General features: G+C 38.8%; 1 protein-coding gene across 11 annotated transcripts in view; it reads right to left on the reverse strand.

Annotated features, from left to right (window-relative positions):
• Positions 1 to 1,797: 1,797 nt before the first annotated feature.
• The window catches only part of KATNAL2 (katanin catalytic subunit A1 like 2), a 187,362-nt gene continuing 169,479 nt past the window's right edge, over positions 1,798 to 19,680 (reverse strand). For all 11 annotated transcript variants that reach the window (XM_072605207.1, XM_072605203.1, XM_072605196.1 and 8 more), the window contains 3 exons: positions 5,110 to 5,272; positions 2,726 to 2,828; positions 1,798 to 2,241 (listed from right to left, as the gene is read on the reverse strand). In XM_072605207.1, the coding sequence (XP_072461308.1) occupies positions 2,102 to 2,241; positions 2,726 to 2,828; positions 5,110 to 5,272 (406 nt within the window). In that variant the 3' untranslated portion in view covers positions 1,798 to 2,101. The remainder of the gene's footprint in view (positions 2,242 to 2,725; positions 2,829 to 5,109; positions 5,273 to 19,680) is intronic.

The raw sequence follows: 19,680 nt of genomic DNA on the forward strand, positions 1-19,680 counted from the left end.
AGGTTGTATATCATAAATCTGTAGTGCACCTGGTCAGAACAGTTTGTGATTTTCTTCACCTACATTCAGAAATACATGTGTAGGGGCCAAGGTGGAAGGTGGTGGGAGTCATCCAAGGCTGCAGCCTGGCAGGGTACAATCAGTGATATCATAAGGGGGCCAGGGACTCCAGAGAAGAGGACACTTAGATTTGGACTGGCTTATCTATGTGTTGAGATGGTGGAAATGAGGAGAGAATGGCTAGTGTAGGGGAGATAGAGGTAGAACCCTAGAAGAGGTTGAGGGGTTGAGGGATTGGAGGTCATCACCAAAAGCTTCGAAGATGCTAGACCTGGATGTGACTAAGGCATTTCAAACTCTATATGACCAGGGGCAGCTAGATGGTGTAGTGGATAGAGCATCAACCCTGGAGTTAGGAGGACCTGAGTTCAAATCCAACCTCAAACACTTGATAGTTATTAGCTGTATGACCTTGGGTAAGTCACCTAACCCCAACTACCTTGCCAAAAAAAAATTCTATGTCCAAAATAAAACTTGTTATTTCTATACAGACACCTTCCTCTCATTCCCCTCCATCTTCTCTATTACTATAAAGAATATGACTGCCTTCCCAGTCAGCCAGGCTTAAAACCTATATGTCATCTTTAACTCCTCATTTTGGCCCCACTTTTCTAACTTGTTGTCAAACCTTGCTATTTCTACCTTTTCACCATCTCTTCTCTATATGTCTCCTCCCCATCCAAAAAGGTGCCTTGGTCTATTCTAGACCCTCATCTCACCTCTACCCAGGACCACTGCAATAACTTTTCTAATTTTTCTCCCGGCCTCAAGTCTCCCTCCTTGGCAGCTTGGTGGAGGATGGGTTGGAGAGTTGTGAGTTTCCTAAAACACAGTTCTTACCATGTATCCCCTTCCCCATGACCTCCAGGTTCAAATATAAAAAGTCCTTTTCCCCCACATTAAAGGCTCTGACAACCTGGTCACTTCCTCGACTTACAGTCTTCTTCCTCTCCACTTCGGTCTGTCCATTCTACAGCCCAGCTATACTGGCTTCCTTGTCAGTCCTTGGACACAACACTCCAGCTCTTGATTCAGTGCCTCTCCTGCCTTTCTCCTTGTGCCTCGGGCTTCCTTCAGGGCTCAGCTCAAATGCCATGTTCTGCAATAAGCTTTTCTCTCCCTCCCACTCTTCTTCCCCCAGCCCTCCTCTGTCTAGTCTGTCTACATTTTCTATGTATATACTATATAATATGTATTATATAAATACCAAATGTATACATATTCATGTAAATACACTCTGTATATATTTTGTATGTACATAGTTATCTATAATCATGTCTTCCCCATTAGAATGGGAGATTTTGGAGGGACAGTGTTTTTGCCTATATTTGTACTCCCAAAGCTTAGCAGAGGGCCTGGCACATTTTAAGCACTTAATAAGTATTGGCTGATTCCTTTAGTGTTCATTTTCTTTTTACTCACTAAAATGTCAACTGCCAGCTGAGCTCTCAGACTCAGCTTTCAGCAGACTCCTCCTAAGATCACCTGTGTGGTAACAATATAATTTTTTAATTTGGCACTTCTCCCCTCAAAAGAAAGATACTGGATCACATACAAAACTTATGTGGGTGTATAACCTATATCACATTGCCTTCTGTCTTCAGGAAGGGGATGGGGAGGGAGAAAAATCTGGAACTCAACATCTTTCCAAAAAATGAATACTAAAAATTGTCATTATATATAATTGGAAAAAATACTATTAAATAATTTTTTTTTAAAGAGAGAAAACAAATGTGGGAAATTGTTCACCAAAGTTTTATACAAAGAAATTGAGAGGACATCTCCACTGCATTGTAGAAGAGAAACAATATTACACGCATATAACTGGATTTCACAATTATCTTGTTATTTATCATATAAAATGTAAAAGGCATCTCAGATTTTCAATGAAAACACCAAACTCAAGTTTTCTGAAGTAAGACCTTTTCCAATAAATGAATGAATTCTTTTCACTTCTAGAGTCAGTCAATGTGTCCCACTTATAAAATTGGGAGTGAGAACCCCTTTAACCGGAGATTGTGGGGAAGGGGCAAGAGTACATTCAGACGGATTCATAATCGCTTTGCCAGGCTGAGTATTTCTGAATCAAATTCTTGACAGAAGGTTTGGTGTGAGCCATCACATCTAGAAAGTCTGCAGTAGTCACCGTGTCCAGCCGGATGGCATGTAAATTGCTGTTCTCTAGACAAAAACAGAACAACAATAATTGACCTGCTGTTGATCAATGCTGTCAAAATGCTAACAGGCCTTCTATCAATGTGATACATACATAATGTAGCACACTTAATGGTTAATGCAGGGAAGCTGAAGTAAATAGAGGAGGAAAAGAGATTCTTAATGTGAGATTGTGTCTAGTCTCTGAAATCCCAACCCAAAGGTGACCCAAATGTAGCTTTATCAAAACATTATGTAATATTCATAGAGTGCCTTAAATGGATAGCTCAAAGGAAAACTCTGGGCCTTCGGGTATTTGTCATTTGAAAGCAAACATGATCCCAAACAAGATACTAAAAAAATGTGCAAGGAGTCCAGAGCCCCATCCCAGACCGCTCAACAAGTCGCAAGCGTAGACCAGGGCCAATGGCCAGGCTCTACCTGCTGGCAAGTGTTAGACTAGGAAGCATTAAAACACGACTATATTGTCTTCATCAAGCTTCTCATCTACCTGATTGGAGATTTTCAAGAGCATTAAAGATTTTTCTCACAGGTCGCATGGCTGCTTCCTTACAGACTAGCTTGATGTCTGAGCCAGAGTAGCCTTCAGTCTCCTGAAGTAATAACAAAACAAGTCATTAGTTCACCAGCCATATAAGTCCATTTTCCTGGATGCTCCCTGTTATACGTGTGTCGAGCAGGTCCCTGATTTTCCCTCTGTTCATACTTTTTATGTATTCAGAAGATCTCCCTGCAGCTGATACTTCTGAGGAATTTACAAAGGTTTGCAAGAGAATAATGAATGTCAGGGTTTGATAAGTGGATGAATTAGGGCATTAAACAACTTCCTAATATCTCAAGGGATTTTTGTCTCACCCTCACTGGTAGGATAAATTGCCAATAAAACTTGGGAGGTGGGGCGCCTAAGTCTTAATTGGCTGCAGCTACTAAATTGTCTTATTCTGCATAAAACTCTGCTTCACAGGGATTAGTATACAAGTAACACTTGTCACTGGGGCTCTCCAAACCTGAAGAAGAAACCTCTCTGTCCCATCTCCACTGCTGAAATCCTTTTTCAAGGTCAGGCCCAGGTACCATCTCCTCCATGACATTTTTCTCTTCTCCTTCCAGCTAGAGAAATTATTTTCCTTCCTTGGATTTCTCAGACTACTCAACTCAACCTCTCTCCTGTGTACTTAATCATTCACTAAGTTTTATCATAGTTTTCATATACAGGTATCACTGAAAACTTCTTGAGGATAGGGACTATCTTATTTCATCGAAAAATACTGAGCTTTGTTTCAATCCCAAGACCCCAAAGGATGCTTTGCAAAGAGGATCTCCTCTAGTCAGTTAATCTACAGACATTTATTAAGCACCTACTATATGCAAGACACTGTGCTACATGCTGGGAATTCAAAGAAAGACAAAATCCAAAAACTAAAAACAGCCCTTTCCCTCAAAGTTAACAGTCAAATGAGAGAGAAAATACAAAAACAACAATGTACAAATGAAACATTTATATATATATATAAAATTAAAGACAGAAGAGAGGCCCTGAAATTAAGGAATTTTGGGAAAGGCTTCTTGCAGAAGATAGACTTAGTTGACTTGAAGGAAGTTAGAGATATAGAGAGGAGGACAGGGAGTGTTCTAGGCACAAGGAACAACCAGTAAAAATGCTGGGTCTGGAGATGGAGGGACACACGTGAGGAAGAGCCAGGAGGCCAGTGTCATTAGATCATAAAGGGGAGCAAGGTGTAAGAAGAATGGAAATGTAGGAAGGGGCCAGGTTACAAATAGTTCTAAAAACCAAACAAATGATTTTATATTTGATTTTGGAAGTGACAGGGGGTGACATAATCAGGTCTATGCTCAAGGAAGAACCCCTGACAGCCGAGTGGAGGAAGGACTGATACAGGGAGACCCACCAGCAAGTTATTGTGATAGTGCAGGCAGGAGACAGTGAGGGCCTGCACCAGAGCAATGGCAGGGTCAGAGGAAGGAAGAAACAACAGGATGAATGGATATGGAAGGTGAGAGAGAGTGAGGAGATGAGGGGGATTCCTCAGTTTCCAGCCTGGGTAACTGGAAGGATGGTGGTACTCTCCACCAGTACTAGGGAAGTTAGGAAGAGGAAAGGGGTTGGCAGGGTAGGGATACTGAGGGGGCAAAACATTGAATTCAGGTTGGACATGTTGAATTTAAGATGCTGATGGGACATTTGGTTCAATATATCCAATAGTCAGTTGTAGAGGCAGGAATGGAAGTCAGGAGAGAGGTCAGGGCTAGACAAATAGATCTGAGAATCATCTACACAATAGGTGAACTCATGGGAGCTGATGAGATCACCAAGAAAAGTAATATAGAGGGAGACGAGGGCCCAGGACAACCTATCATCTCCAGAAATTCCCTTGTCAAGTAACCTGGGACATTCCTACCTCTCATGGGTCCCCAAGCTGTGCTCAGAAGTGCTTGGACATCAGGAGCTGAACCTGAGTACCTGACATTTCCCTCATACCCAAATCTGAAAGGGAATCAAACATGGAAGAGATCTTTGCCTCCTCCCCTCCCCCAACTAAACAAAATCATTCCTTCCCTTTGATTTAAACTCCCTGGAACTGGAAGGAATCATCTCATCCAGCCTTCTACCTAGTACAAGAATCCCTCAGAGATGGCAATACTGGTTCTGCTTTAATATTTTCCTCACCTTATTCTTCAAGCTTTACTTGGCTATGTTGGCAGGACCCTAGCCAACTATATATAGCCTTGTTTACTTAAGCCCCCAGAGAGGCTGATCTTATTTCCTTATGCTCCTGTGCTAAGCTAGGACTTAGTGGTTTAGAGAACAGGGCTCACTGTGTAAGGGTAGGGATAGGAGAAGTTGGCTGTCACCTGGCCCAACAGGCTGTACTCCAGTTCGGCATGGAGCTCTATGCCGCCGCTGTTGCTCACAGCAGGCAGCCAGTGACGGATCATGGCCTGTCTCGCATCCTTGCTCGGGAGATCCACCAGAATCCTCTTCTCCAGGCGGCGTAACATAGCACAGTCTAACTCCCTGGAACATCATCAGAAACAGAAGTAAGATGGTTTGGAAATGGAAGTTTCTCAGCCAGGTATTATATCTTAAAGGTGGTCCAATACTACTCTCTTGCAGGGCGTTACTTTGCATGTTAACAATTATTAAATATCTCTGCCAGGGTGAGAAACATAATACTTATTTTCAGGCTGACCGGGGAGAAAGAAGTGGTAAAATATGTATGTGCAAAACTGGGATTAAGGTAAGACTCCCACCCTAAAACACTAGCATTTCTATGTAGTCATGAGGTCCTTTTTCAGTCAGAACTTGTTAGCTGGTGAATTACTACTGAAAATAACTTGGGCACTTTGGGAAATTTAACAACCCTTTCAAACCCTAGCAAACTCTTCAGTGAATGGGGAAAGCATTGGGTTTGGAATCTGAGGACCTGGTCTGAAATCCCACTTCTGCCACTTGTTAGTCATGTTGTCTTGACCAAATCCCTTCCCTGGGTCTCAATTTCCTTATCTGTAAAATGAGGGGCTTAAATGATCACTAAGGAGGTAGCTAGTGTTCCTAGCAATATATTGATCTAAGATAGCTCCAAAAGATTCATGATGAAAAATGCTATCCACATCCAGAAAAAGAGGTATAAAGTCTGAATGCAGATCAAAGCATACTGCTTTCTTTTTTTCTTTCTCATGGTTTTTCCCTTTTTTGGTTTGATTCTTCTTTTACAACATGACTAATGTGGAAATATGTTTAATGTGATTGTACATGTATAGACCATATCAAATTGCTTGCCATCTTTGGGAGGGGAAGGAGAGAGGAGGGAGAAAAAAATTTGGAACTCAAAATCTTATAAAAGTGAATGTTGAAAACAAATAAAAATAATGGTAAGGGAAAAAATGAGGAGGTAGCTAGGACTGCTGGACTTGGAGTGGGGAGGACTGGAATTCAAACACCACTTCACACACTTGGTAGTTGTGTGACCCTAGGCAAATTATTTAACCTCTCTCAGCTTAGGTTTCTTCATTGGTAAAATAGGGATAATAATTCCAACTACCCCACGGGATTGTTATGAGGATCAAATGAGATAACATACATACAGCACTTTGAGAACTTTAAAGCATTATGGAAACGTTACTGCTGGTATTGGAAGTCTTTTACAGCTATAAATGTTAGATTACTATAAACTGCCATGCTGTCGAACTTTGCGAGTAGCCTCTAAAAGTTTAATGCCTCCCTAATGAATCCAGTACAAATACAGATTTTTAACCCAGACTTTTCCTGAAATGTAACTCATATTTTCTGCAATTTTAATGTGCCAGTACATTTTTGAAGTGTAGTGTACATCATGTAACCCTGGTCTGTTTTCAATTGTGAGTTCCTGAAGGGCAGGAGCCACCTATTACTTTTCTTGTACGGTGCCTTGGTGCTTGGAATTATTTAATAATGATGAATTATTCAATAGAATAAATATCCCTTGATAATGACACTGACAGTTCTTTAACTCTGCCTCTAAAAGAGTAAGAAATATTTTAAAAGTAAAACTACTATCAAAAGGAAACTCCCTTAAAGTAATCCCAAAAGGAAGTTGTTATATTTTTGTAAACAAAGACTAAAGGCTGCTCTATACTCTACTACACACTCCCAACCCCACTCTATGTTCTACACTACTGAACCAAAGAAAGTTAGAAGCTAACTGCAGGAGGAGTGACCTTCACAGCTACCTCAGTCTATCATAGTTGCTAGTTTTGTCTGGTCCCCATGTGACAGAACCTATTGAACTGAAAAAAAAAACAAAAGGTTTTAAACAACTACAGTTGGAGTAATCACAGTGAGCCTTCACCCGCCACCCATAGTGGAATCCTCTCTTGGCAAAGAGTCAGTAAGAATCCTCCCATCCATCAACAAGAGGAAGGTTAAGAGTTAAGTCACAATGGATACAGTGGTGGGAAAACCAGCAGAAACACTGAGAAAATAAGCAAAGGACAACGCCTAAGAAATGCTACAAGCTAAGTAATTCCAGCTCTTCTACTAATTCTGCAGTTTAATTCTGTAAACCACAGAAGAACAATACTTCAAAAACTAAAACTGGAATCCCAGAAATGCCTATAGAATGATTACCAAGCTCTAAGATCTCACTAAGAATTGAAGGAAGAGAAAAGAGCTGAACAGATAGCTGAAAATAGAAACTGCTAGAAAACTTTAGTAATATGTTGGGTATCTTGAAAAAAGAATGGAGGAAAACAGAATTTAAACATTGAACAACATCAAGACATATTAAAGCAAAGTTAAAAGATAGCAAAACCAGAAAAACATGTGATATCAAAAACCTGAAAAAAGGCTAGAGAGAGATAACTTAAGAATTATTTGGATTCTCAAAAACATAATTTAAGAATTTGAATATTACATTTTAATAAATCATAAATAAACAAAATAATAAAATAAGTAAATCATAAAGTTGCCCAAAAATATTGGAACCAGAATAGTGACAATATACAGAATCCACAGGTTATCACCAGGGACAAACCCCATATATGAGATAATAAGAAATGTGGTTCTATGTATACATTTTCTAGATCAAAGGAAAATAATGCAAATGGCCAGGATACAGACCACATATCAAAGAACCCTTTCAAAACTGCAGAGGGCTACTCATTAATAATGAGTAGGACTAGATGGTTTTGGGGATTTCCTTCTAACTCTACATCTATGATTCTAAATTTCAGGAAATGGCTATTATTGTTTCCTCTAGTCTTCTCTATCCTGAGTTAAACATCCCCAAGTTCTTCAACTTATCCTTTATGGCATGGTTTCCAGTCCCCTCACCACCTTGGTACCCTCCTAAAATTCCACCCTCCTTAAACACCTAGAATTGAATACTATACTGGTGATGCAATCCAACCACATCAACTATTGTTCAACTACTGCTTTCCTCAATTCTAGACACCAAAGCTACTACAGCTATTTTTTACTGTCTTATCACACTGCTGCCTGATATTGATAGAGCAATACACTAAATCATTCAGATTTTTTCTCTTCCAATGTTTGCATACCCCCAGATATACTTCTAATGTTAATTTTTTAAACCAAAAGTAGGATCTTTCATTTATCCCTATTTCATTTTATTAGATTCAGATCATTATTCTGGTTTGTATCAAGAGCTTTCTGGATGTTTCACACACTTACCCGTTTTTTTAAACTGAGGACATTAAATTTTTAACCTTTTTTTGATGACTTAGGGTCAATTTATAAATATTGATTTTTGTATTTGAAAGACCTTTTATCTCCTCCTTCCAACATCACACACACACATACACACACACACACACATATACACACACATGCACACATATACGCCACAGTCCTTTCACAGCCAAAAAGATTATTTTTAGAAATTGCTTTGGTTGAAAAATTTGTCACCCCAAGGCCAAACTAATGAGCTCTTCAAACTAGGTTGGTTCCTCAGACCAAAACACATGTGAAGACTTTGTAGATTAATAGGACCGGCCAGAGCTTGTCTTTTCCTGACATTGCCTTGCACATAATAAGCGAATAATAGCTGTTTGCTGAATTGAATCAAGAATACCAAGTTCATCTTAAGCTACAGTAAAGAACCTTTGGTTTTCAACTTTTGTACTGCACTACTAAAGTGTGTTCAGGGCTGTTTGTCCTTTTGCTAAATACAATTGTTTGAATTCTTGTGTCCACTAGTTCACATTTTTCTGTCTGCTCATTTCCTGACAAACTCACCTGTGGGCCAGTAAAGAAACTGCAAGACTTGTTGGTATCTTGTCTGAAGGATAATGTCAATAGAAGAAGTTTGAACACATTGACCTTAGTATATGGACTTTGTAAAAATCTATTTGTGCTATTCAAAGGTCTTTTTTCTCCTTCTTTTCTGGTTTTTAACTGTTTCAGACAGAAGACTGCTGGGCATAAGTGAGGTGTCACTCTACAGTCAGTTACAAGCCCCTTTGATGTTCTTGACTCTAAGTAACCAACTCTCTGTAGGGCAGGAAAGTTACAGCATGGCCAAACAGAGCTGTCATACATCTCCCTGAAAGTAAGGCTAAAAGAAAACCAACTTGCTGACTTCTAATGACATCAAAACTCCTATGTTTGTGGCAAAGATGCAAGCCAGAACAATTTGGCACATAAAGTCTGAGCCCTGGGCAACATCAGGATAACACCTAGTGTGTAAAGTCTTTTGGGAGTCAGCAACTTCATCCATCCATCCATCTATCCATCCTTCCATCCATCCATCCATCCATCCATCCATCCATCCATCTATCCATCCATCCATCCATCCATCCATCCATCCATCCATCCATCCATCTATCCATCCATCCATCCATCCATCCATCTATCCATCAGCATTTGTTACAGATCTACTACGTCCAGTCCACTAGTAAATACTGTGCATACAAAGACAAAATTCTAAAAATTAAAACAAAAAATTTTTAAATTACAAAATAGTCCCTTTCCTGAAGGATCTTACAAGCAACTGGGAGGATACAGTAGTGTTAGTATGTCCCAGTGCAGAAAGAGTAGTGTTCAGAGCCTGAGGCCCTGGATTCAAGGCTAAGTTCTCCTATTTAGAGTCACAGGATCTCAGACTTAGAGCTGGAAGGGACTTTGGATATCATTTGACAAAGGAGGAACTGAGAAACTTTCATCCTCAAACGAGAGGAAGAGACAATTGTCTCTTTGGAATTCCACCGTTTCTAAGGGTCAGTAAAAAAACAAAGTAACATACCTAGTTAAAGAAAGCCTAGGAAAGGAGAGGGGAATGAATGTTAAAATTTAACTACTAGTTTTGAGGTGTTACAAGAGATTATTGCTCAAACATAGAAGTGCAGAGTGGAGAATGAAGAACTTTATAAATCTCATGCTTATCTGTACCAGGCAAGGCTGGGTTTTAGAAAAAAAAAAAGCCAAAACAATGGAATGACTAAGAGATCAAAAAAAAAAGTTCTTAAGTGGGAGCTGGGTTGAACAACGAAGAGGAAGTAGGTTAAATTGGGAGATAGGGTCGAATCAAGAAGAGAGCCTCAAGCAAAACAGACAATTTATCTTTCCTCCTTCCTTATACATTTCTCCCCCTCTGCATTCTGAGATCTTGCCAAACTGGTCTTCTTGCTTGTTCTCAGACATAACCCTCCATCTCCTATCTCTCTGCCTTTGCACTGACCATTCCCCATGCCTGGATTGCATTCCTTCCTCATTTGTACTTTGCAGCATCTCTCTCTCTCTCTCTCTCTCTCTGATTCAGCTCAAGCACTACCTTTTTAACCCAATTTTTTAAGCATTTTTCTTTAAAGTTTTGAGTTTCAAATTCTCTCCTTCCCTCCCTGTGACATCAGAGCAATGAGACAATACAAAATACAAAACAGCAATAGGTCATACATGCAAAATTATGTAAAACATTTCCATGTTAGTCATTTTGTACCAAAAAAAACTCGAATAAAAGAAAAAATGAAAGAGTGAAAAATAGCATGCTTCAGTCTGTATTCAGTCAGTATCGGTTCTTTCTCTGGAGGCAGGTAGTATGCTTCATCATTAGTCCTTTGGGATTGTCTTGGATCACTGCACTGCTGAGAACAGTCAAGTCATTCATAGTTCACCAAACAATATTGCTGTTTACTATGTAAAACGTTCTCCTGCTTCTATTCACTTCACTGTGCATCAGTTCATATAAGCATTTCCACGTTTTTCTGAAATCATCTTGTCAAGCACTACCATCTACATGAAGTCCTTCCTGATCCCCTAATCTGCTAGTGCCTTGTCTCTCAAACTATCTTGTATGTAAGTGTTTACTTTTACATACTTGGCATTAGAATCTGACCCTCTGTTGGGGTGACGATAGACCTTCGGACACTTTTCCAGGATCCAAGTTCTTATGGAGGTCAGGCTCTATATGAAAACTTCTGAGATTGTTTGTGCAGAGTTCTGGGAGGGAATCTTGAATCAGCCATGTTTTCTCTTCAAATGCTCTGAAAGGAAAGGCCCTTCCTAGTCAATTTAGTCTTGTTAATGTCACAGGTGAGATGGGGACAAGAATGTCTGTGACCAGTGAGTCCTGAGCCTTACCTACCAGGTTGGGTGAGATGATCCCTACTGCCCCAAGGGCAATCTCTTTCTCCCATGGCTGAGTCAGGGAGAAGTCAGCTGCTGGTAATTATAACACTTAATTAGAATCTCTGCTTCCCTTCTCTTTTTAGAGGAAGGAATTAGTACTATACTCAGTCAACATACTCTGACAGCAATTAGTTTCCCCCTGCAATTTCCACACATTCCTTTGTCGCTGTTTATTTCAAATAAAAATATATTAATGGCCACTAACAATTGTCTGTTGTAATGTGGGTGATGGAAATTGGGGGTTCCCCAGCAAAAGAATCATCTAACACCAATATGAGACTGGAGAATGGAAAGGGAGGTTAGCAATAGCTTTTCCATTGGAAAGTTGCCAATCTGGTGAAACTGCCTGCAACAATTTTCAAAGCCAGTCCAAGGTGATAAGCAGGAGGAAATAAAGCATAAAGAGTGATCTGTAATTTGAATCTTCATTCCCGATGTGTATGGGTATCTATTCAACTAGATAGAAGATAGAGTTATGGATAAGTCTATACATACTTATCAATATGGATCTATTTAGATCTATCTACATTTATAATAATTTGGGGAGCCCAAAAGCCAAAGATGAAAGAGAGATAGAGGACAGGTTCTGCACTGTGGTGGGCTTTCCCGAATTCTTCTACATCTAGCACTCAAGCTCTTCCATATTTCTTGTGGGATTTTCCCCCTTCATGCTGGTAATACATTTGAAATGCTAAATGTAGCTAAAATACCACATTTATTTATTCTCTTTAGTTGATTCTGCAAATATTTGTGTCCAGACTTGTCTCCCTCCTTGAGAATGCAAGCCTTCCTGTGCATAGGGATTGCTTCATTCTTTGTGTTTGTATCCCTAGCTCCTAGAATTTTACAACAGTAGGCACCTGATAAATGCTCATTGATTGACAGCTGGTACTCTCATTTATGAAGTGCTCTGATGTTTATAAAACTCTTTCCTCAGAACAACCCTTTGAGCTAGGCAGTAAGCTGTTATCGTCCCCATTTTCAGATGAGGGGACAGATTTGGGAAGGAAAATAACTTTCCTATAGTTACATGCCTACTAAGTTTCTGAGCACTTTTACTGTTAGGTGGGTCCTGCGTGCAGGACTTATAGAGGAAAGGGGGCAAGAATCCTATAGGATGGGACAATGATAAGATATAGATGAGGTATGATCGGGGTTAGAGAAAGTATCCATACAGACGAGATCACAAATCCCACTGAAGTACTGACCCTGGCAGCAGCATGGAGGATGGAATTGAAAGGAGGGTGAAGAAGGCCTTGAATAAGGTGGCAGCAGTTGTAAGGGAGAAGAAAGAATCCATTCAAGAGACTTCCAGAAGGAAGAATCAAGACTTGGTAGTTGATTGAGGAAAAGGAAAGGGAGTTGCTAAAGAGGTTTCTAAGGTTTTTCTTCCTGCCTGGGGGAGCAGGAGCCTCATGACCTTACTCACAGAAATGTGCAAGAAGAGAAGCTGCTGTATTTCGTGCACAATCATTTCCTCTATCTGGTCTGGAGGAAGACGGGGCGTGAAGAAAGAGAGATTCATCTGCAGTAGGCCTTGTTCTCTTTCCTTTGCCTACCAAGTCCAACAAGACTCATCTCTGGCCTCAAGAAACAAGCTTCAAATACCAAAACTGCCATGAGAAAATTGTTTAATGCAGAGGTAGGTGATAAAAAGGCCTCTTGGTGATGGTTCTATTGATCAGCTAATGCCCTAAAGAAAGATTTACTTCAAAACTGCTGGTAGGCACAACATAAATGAAACAGTGACAGCCCTGCTGGATGAATGCACTTTTAATGTCACCAATAATAAAAGTCATACAAGGGAGAAAACAAAGGGCAAATGAAATGTATCATGGGATCATCATTCTTTACTCTAGAGAAGAAAAATAAAATTGTAGTTCCTTCTTGGAGGAGCAGCTAGATAGCTAAAAGAGTAGAGTGTTGTGCCTAGCCTGAGGAAGATATGAGTTCAAATCCAGCCTCAGCCACTTACTAGTTGTGTGACCCTGGGCAAGTCACTTAACCTCTGTTGGCCTTAATCCACTGGAGGGGGAAATGACAAACCACTCCAGTATCTTTGCCAAGAAAACCTCATCGACAGTATTGGTGTGCTATGGTCCATGGGGTCACAAAGAGTCAGATATGACTGAATAGGAACAACAGTTCCTTCCTGCTGATTTTTGAAGTTTGTTGTTCTTAACACTTCCAACCCAAAACCTCCAAGGCCCTAAATCATCCGAGACAATGATGCCTAAATAAATTTAGATGCATCAAAATTCTTTAAACATTATAGAACAAATAGCTTAGAACCCTGGGTTTATCAGCTGTGAGCTTTTCTAAGATGGTAATAACTAGCTCAGTCTTAAACTGAACACTGGCCAAGATAGTCTACACAGAGACCATGAATCCATAAGTTAGAATCACTCAACAACTCTGGGATCCACCTGTTTCACTAGATTTGAAATCAGGAGAAATGGGTTCAGAGTCCTACTCTTCTACTTACTACCTATGAGATTCTGGGCCACCCGATTCTTTAGCTCTTTGAGCCTATGCCCTCATCTGTAAAATGAGGGGGTTGGAAAAGATAAGGGATTCTTAACCTGGGATCCATGGACAGATTTCAGGGAACCTGTGAATTTGTATGGGAAAAATTAACATCTTCATTGTCATTAGCTCCTAACTGAAATTTAGCATTTCCTTCATATAGGGAACTACTCATTATTCTGAGAAAGGGTTTTAGGCTTTACCATGACTTTTGGCTATGAATCCCTGGGCCAGGTGATCATGAAATATTCTAGCTCTAAATCCTATAATGCTAGTTTTTTGGAACTTTCAAGGTTTCTTTAACATCATCTCCAATATTTAATGGTGACACTGTAGGAATAAAAGAGATATCACATCAGATTGGTGACTGATTATCTTGAAATATGGGTAAGGCTAGCCCATAATTAAATTGTGAACACACACACACACACACACACACACACACACACACACACTGAATATTGCTTGCCTTCTCAATAAGTGGGGGAAGAGCTGGAGGGAAGGAGGGAATTTAGAACGTGAAAATTTTTAAAATGAATGTTAAAGACATACTCTATGATATTAGTGAACAGGTGGGTATGGAAGAGGACAGTAAAAAAGCAAACAAACATAAGAAAATATGGCTCAGTTTAATAAATGAAAGAGGCCAAAGATGTGTAGACTGCTTGGAAGACTTATTCCTGTACATCACAAATATTTTCTTCAAGAGGCAAGTACAAAACGATACACATAGCAAATCTTAAATTTATTGTTTGTTGAGTATTTTTATAGTATTTTCTATGACAGATTAAAAAAAAAACCAAGAACCTCAAATTGTGAAGTCAAAATTATTAGCCTTTAGGAGCCTCTTTTTCCCATTGTACTCTATGGTGACCCTTCATCTTATCCATTTAGGAAGCTAAAGCCTTCCTGTTTCCTCCCTCTCTCTCTTCCTTCTATGAAAGCCTCTTTCAAAGAAGTCACTTGATCTCAAGTCATTTTCACCTGAGCACAAATTCAAGTTACTATTACATTTCCCTGGCACAATTTCATTTAGCTCTTCTGGGATTTTAGGATAAATGGGCAAACAGGGGAAGAATTTTTTGGGGGAGCAGAAAGACCCTTACTAGAATCCCTAAAGTCACAACCCACAGAAGGACCTCTATTCTGCTCAGGCATGTCAGTCCCTCCACACATAAAACATGGCACAAGGCAAAGAAAATCCCCCCAAAATAAAAAACCAATAAAGCTCTCCCTTAGGATTCAGCTACCAGAATAGAAAGATTACACAAATGTTTATAAAACCTGTAGACCTGATATACTAAATTTGCTATTGAGAAGGAAAACAAGAGGGCTTTAATCTTGACAAATGAGCACTAAACATTTACCAGCTCACATAATTTTAACAACACTCTCTAATTTTAACAACACACACACTCACACATACACAATGTAGATAGTAGGGTAAAATAAACACTATTGGTACTCTGGTGCCTGACAAATTCTGCGACCATGTCACTTCCTCTTCACTGCCCTGAGTGTACTTTTTGATTCTTCTTTAATTCCTAGAAGGCAGCTGTATTCCCATGTCTCACTGACACACGCAACACAAGTAAAATGTCCAGCACCTATAATCCACAGCAGAGTTTGCTGGTAGCCACAGCAGCCAAACTCATTGAGGAACAATGTGCTTGACCCAGGTAAGCACTGCACCTATCTGGAGCCAAAAACCTTGTGCCCCATAGGCAGGGGAAGTGACTCATGCAATGGCTATGGCTACATATACAGAAGTGGTTTTGGAATGTACAATATTCACCACATTTATTTTGATCTACTTTCCCTAGAGACTGAGTGGGTATATAAAAGGGAAAGTGTGCCTTAGCTGGAAAAGAAGAAGAGGGAATAATTTTAAAATTCTGTCTTTGCTATTGGTTAATTGGTTAATTCATTGGTTAATTGATTAATTCATTTTCAGGAGGAAAAAAGTATTGGTTGAATGATACTGGGTAAAGGCACCAAACAGAGGCTCTTGAACAACAGTCATAGAGGACACCTCCCCCAACACCTCAGAGTTACCTCTAGAACCCCAAGAAGGGAAGTATCCATCTAAACTCTGGGGACTCAATTTATAGTCTGAAGTGGGTTTGGAAGAGGGAGCACAGAGTCAATATCCTATAATAAGAAGCAACTGCAATGGAATAAGTTACACCCAGATCTCTTCAACAATATATAAAAGTGCCCTCCAAACTGAATTTCATTCTCCAAGAGTAATATAAGAGATGGAAGGAAGGGGAATCCTTCAATGCTCCCTCTGTCCACCACTGATCCTGCCAGAGTGTGGTGGTTTTGTCACCACTAACCATCTTAGTCCTTTGTCACTGCCATAGCATCCAGCTTGCCCACTCTGCTGTATCCATCCACTGTTCCTTCTTTCAATCCATTCAGCCTTCTGGTCCAGTATTCAGCCCTTTATGTCCCAACAGTTCTTGCTTTTAACCAGATTATCTGCTACTGAGTCTCCCAGGCCACTGCCTACTATGACTGCCCATCCAACCCTATATGGTCCCAGTCCCATAAGACTTTCTTACAAAGCATGCTATTCTTACTGCTGCCACCCCTTGAATAGAGGGTATGATAGAAGGAATGAAAAAATTAGGAAATCTCCTGAGATATGGAGGTTAAGGTTAATATACAGGAAACAACAGAAGCCCTTATACTGTCCTTTGACCTGAGAGTGAAGAGGAACAAGGAGGGAATCAAAAAAGGTGGTAATAGGTATTAATAAGAAGAAGCAAAATAAAAAGCAGGCCTTCAACACTTTGCAGTAACTGCTAAAATTTATCATGACTTTAAACCAAAATTAGTGACAGGACAATTCTGTTTTGGGAGCTAGTGGAAGAGAGGATAATCTCAAGTTGCCAGGACTCTGCCTCTAAATTGCCCTCACATTTAAGAACTCTAAAAAAAACTTTAAAAGGAGAGGATGAATTTCTTAATGAAAAAGTCCTATTTTTATAAGAACAAGAAAAACTGTTCAAGATAATATATGTTATCAGGGGACTCCTGATAAACTGAGGCCCCCGGGGTAACAGATACAATGAAGTATGAAGGTTTTGCCCTTTTTAGACTTCAACACTAGTGGATCACATCCTCTGTGACCTATTTGCAGATCTTACATAAAGGTATGAAACTGGAAGTGAGCCATTGATAGTTTGTAAAGGAATTGTAAAGTAAAGATGTACCTCAATCAAACTGATGGAATTATATGGTGGCTAACCATTGACTGATGAGGCAGTCAGGCTGGTGCAGTGGATAGAGAGCTAGGTCTGAAATCAGGAGGATTCATCTTCCTGAGTTCAAATCTGGCTTCAGACACCCTGGTCAAGGCACAAGTTTCCTCAACTGTAAAATGAGGTGGAGAAGGAAATGGCAAATCACTTCAATGTTTGCCAAGAAAACCTCAAATGGGCTCATGAATAGTCAGACAGGACAGAAAATGACTGAACAAAGCCAATGACTAGCCATGCCTTTGATGGCCTTAAAAAGTACATCATAACTCTGAGGACAGTCATCTCTGGCATTTGGGAAGAAAGCCATATAAGTAGGAAGAACACGGGTATTGAGAGGGATTTATTTTTCACCTTCTCTTCATATCTCTACCAAAAAATAGTGGGAGTGGGGAATAGAGAAAAAGGAATTTCTCCCTCCTTCCTCTTCTCCACTGGCAATGGCATCTTACAACAGAGTAGTTCCTCAGTAGGAGAAGGACCCAGAGAATCCAGTTATGGAGTTGAGTGGAGCAGAGAAAAGGATCGGCCCTGGAAGGTCCAGCAGAACAAATCAACATAAAACTCTAATGAAATAAAGATATTCTACAAGCCAAAATGCTCTAGGGAGCTACAGAAATGCATGCTGAAATACCATGACAAACAATGCAAGAAATTTCAAATGATAAAAAATGGTAGTTAATAAATTAAAGGAATCAAATAGTCTAACAAAATAAAAATAAATTCCACTGATACTAGGTAAAATAAGAATGAATAAAAATAGTAACATAAAAGAACTGAAACATCAATGGAAGCAAAAAAATTAGAAAATAAATGTAGTTAAACAAAGAACAATAAATAAAGAGATTGTCAATGAAGACTATGTCAGATTTCCAAATAATTTAAAAAGCAACTAAAGACTTAAAAGATAGGGCAAGAAGTGAGAACCTTAAGTAAGATTTTTAGATCAATAACAACAACAATAAAAAACCCAACTATACATCTTATCTGAGAAACTAATTGAGAAAAATCAGAATTTTTTAAAAACTTCACAAAATAGGCAATACTCTGCAAGTGGAAAGATAGACCACTGCAATGGACAAATCCAAACCTAATAATAACATCATTACTCATATTTATATAGTGATTTGAAATTTGACAAGTAATTTTTTTTCATAAGAATCTGTGAGGTAGATAAGGAAAGTATTATTATCCCCATTTTACACATGAGAAAACTGTAGGATAGAGAGGTAATATAACTTACCTATGATCACACAACTAATAAGTGTCAGATTCAGGATTTGTACCTAGTTTTTCATTCTCCTAAACAGCATTCTTTCCAAGGCAAATAAGTATTATATTTGAAAATTTTAGAACAAATAATTACTCAAGCATTGAAATTATCTAGAAAAAAATCAGGATATCAAAAGAAACTGAAGATAAATCTGGGCAAGAATATATACATGTATTAAAGGCACAGGAACTAACCTGAAGATTATATATCTTGCAAATCCAAGCATGCTGTTTAAAGGTAAAATAGTATCTTTCAAAAAGAACTCAAAGAATTTATCAACAAAATTCCAAATTAAAAATTCCAAAATAAGGCACATAAAAGATATCTTTATCATTGAAATAGAAACAATCAAATTAGAAAATGAGATGCCAAAATGCACATGTAAGTTGAAATATATTCGTATTTGTAAATAAGTGTTTTAAGTTGACAAGAAAAGGTAATGTTAAAAAAAAGATGAGGGTTGGGGGAAAGGAAAGGATTTAGTAATCCTCAAAGCTCAATTTTTATCTTTAACAACTTCACAGGGAATTCTAAAGAATTAAGAGACTGACAGAAATGTAATTTATTTTATTAATTAGTCCTCATAGTAAAAAAAAGTTATAGAAGATAAAGCTCAGTCTTTCAAGAAAACATTTGTCTTCAGGAATAAAAAGGAAAAAATGCCAGAAAACAAACCCAATAACATTTATAAAATTCAATGTGAATAATATTAATTCCTCTAATTAAAAAAGAGTTACAGACTGGATTAAAACAAAATCTATAAATTATGCTGCTTACAGGAAAGGCACATTTTATTTGAAATGATAAAGCTAGATTAAAATTAAAGGGATGGTTTAAAATTCACCATTCAGCTGTGTTAAAAAAAAAAAAAGCAGTAATGACAAGAAAGGATGAATAAAAGGAATAAACTCTTGGCAACCATTCAAAAAGGATCAAGAAGGTCTTGCGACCAAAAAGATGGGGAGTTAGACACTTTATCCAGATATCCTTAACTTCCAAAATCTCTTTGGAAAAAAAAGAATTATGCATAATATTCAAGACAAATTACAGCTGACTCCATGGGACAAAGGAGAGAGAATGCCAGAAATAAAAATCCTTATAAATTAGCACTGGAGAATTTTTTAAGTGTTCACTCAGTACCCTTCTCCGATAAGTCTCTATAGTCGCATCAAGGAAATATAAGCTAACATAGAGGCTAGTACTTGTGGTCCATTTTGGAATTCTCCCATGTTGCA

Source organism: Notamacropus eugenii, chromosome 4 (assembly GCF_028372415.1).
Source record: "Notamacropus eugenii isolate mMacEug1 chromosome 4, mMacEug1.pri_v2, whole genome shotgun sequence".
In the NCBI taxonomy this organism is placed as follows: domain Eukaryota; kingdom Metazoa; phylum Chordata; class Mammalia; order Diprotodontia; family Macropodidae; genus Notamacropus; species Notamacropus eugenii.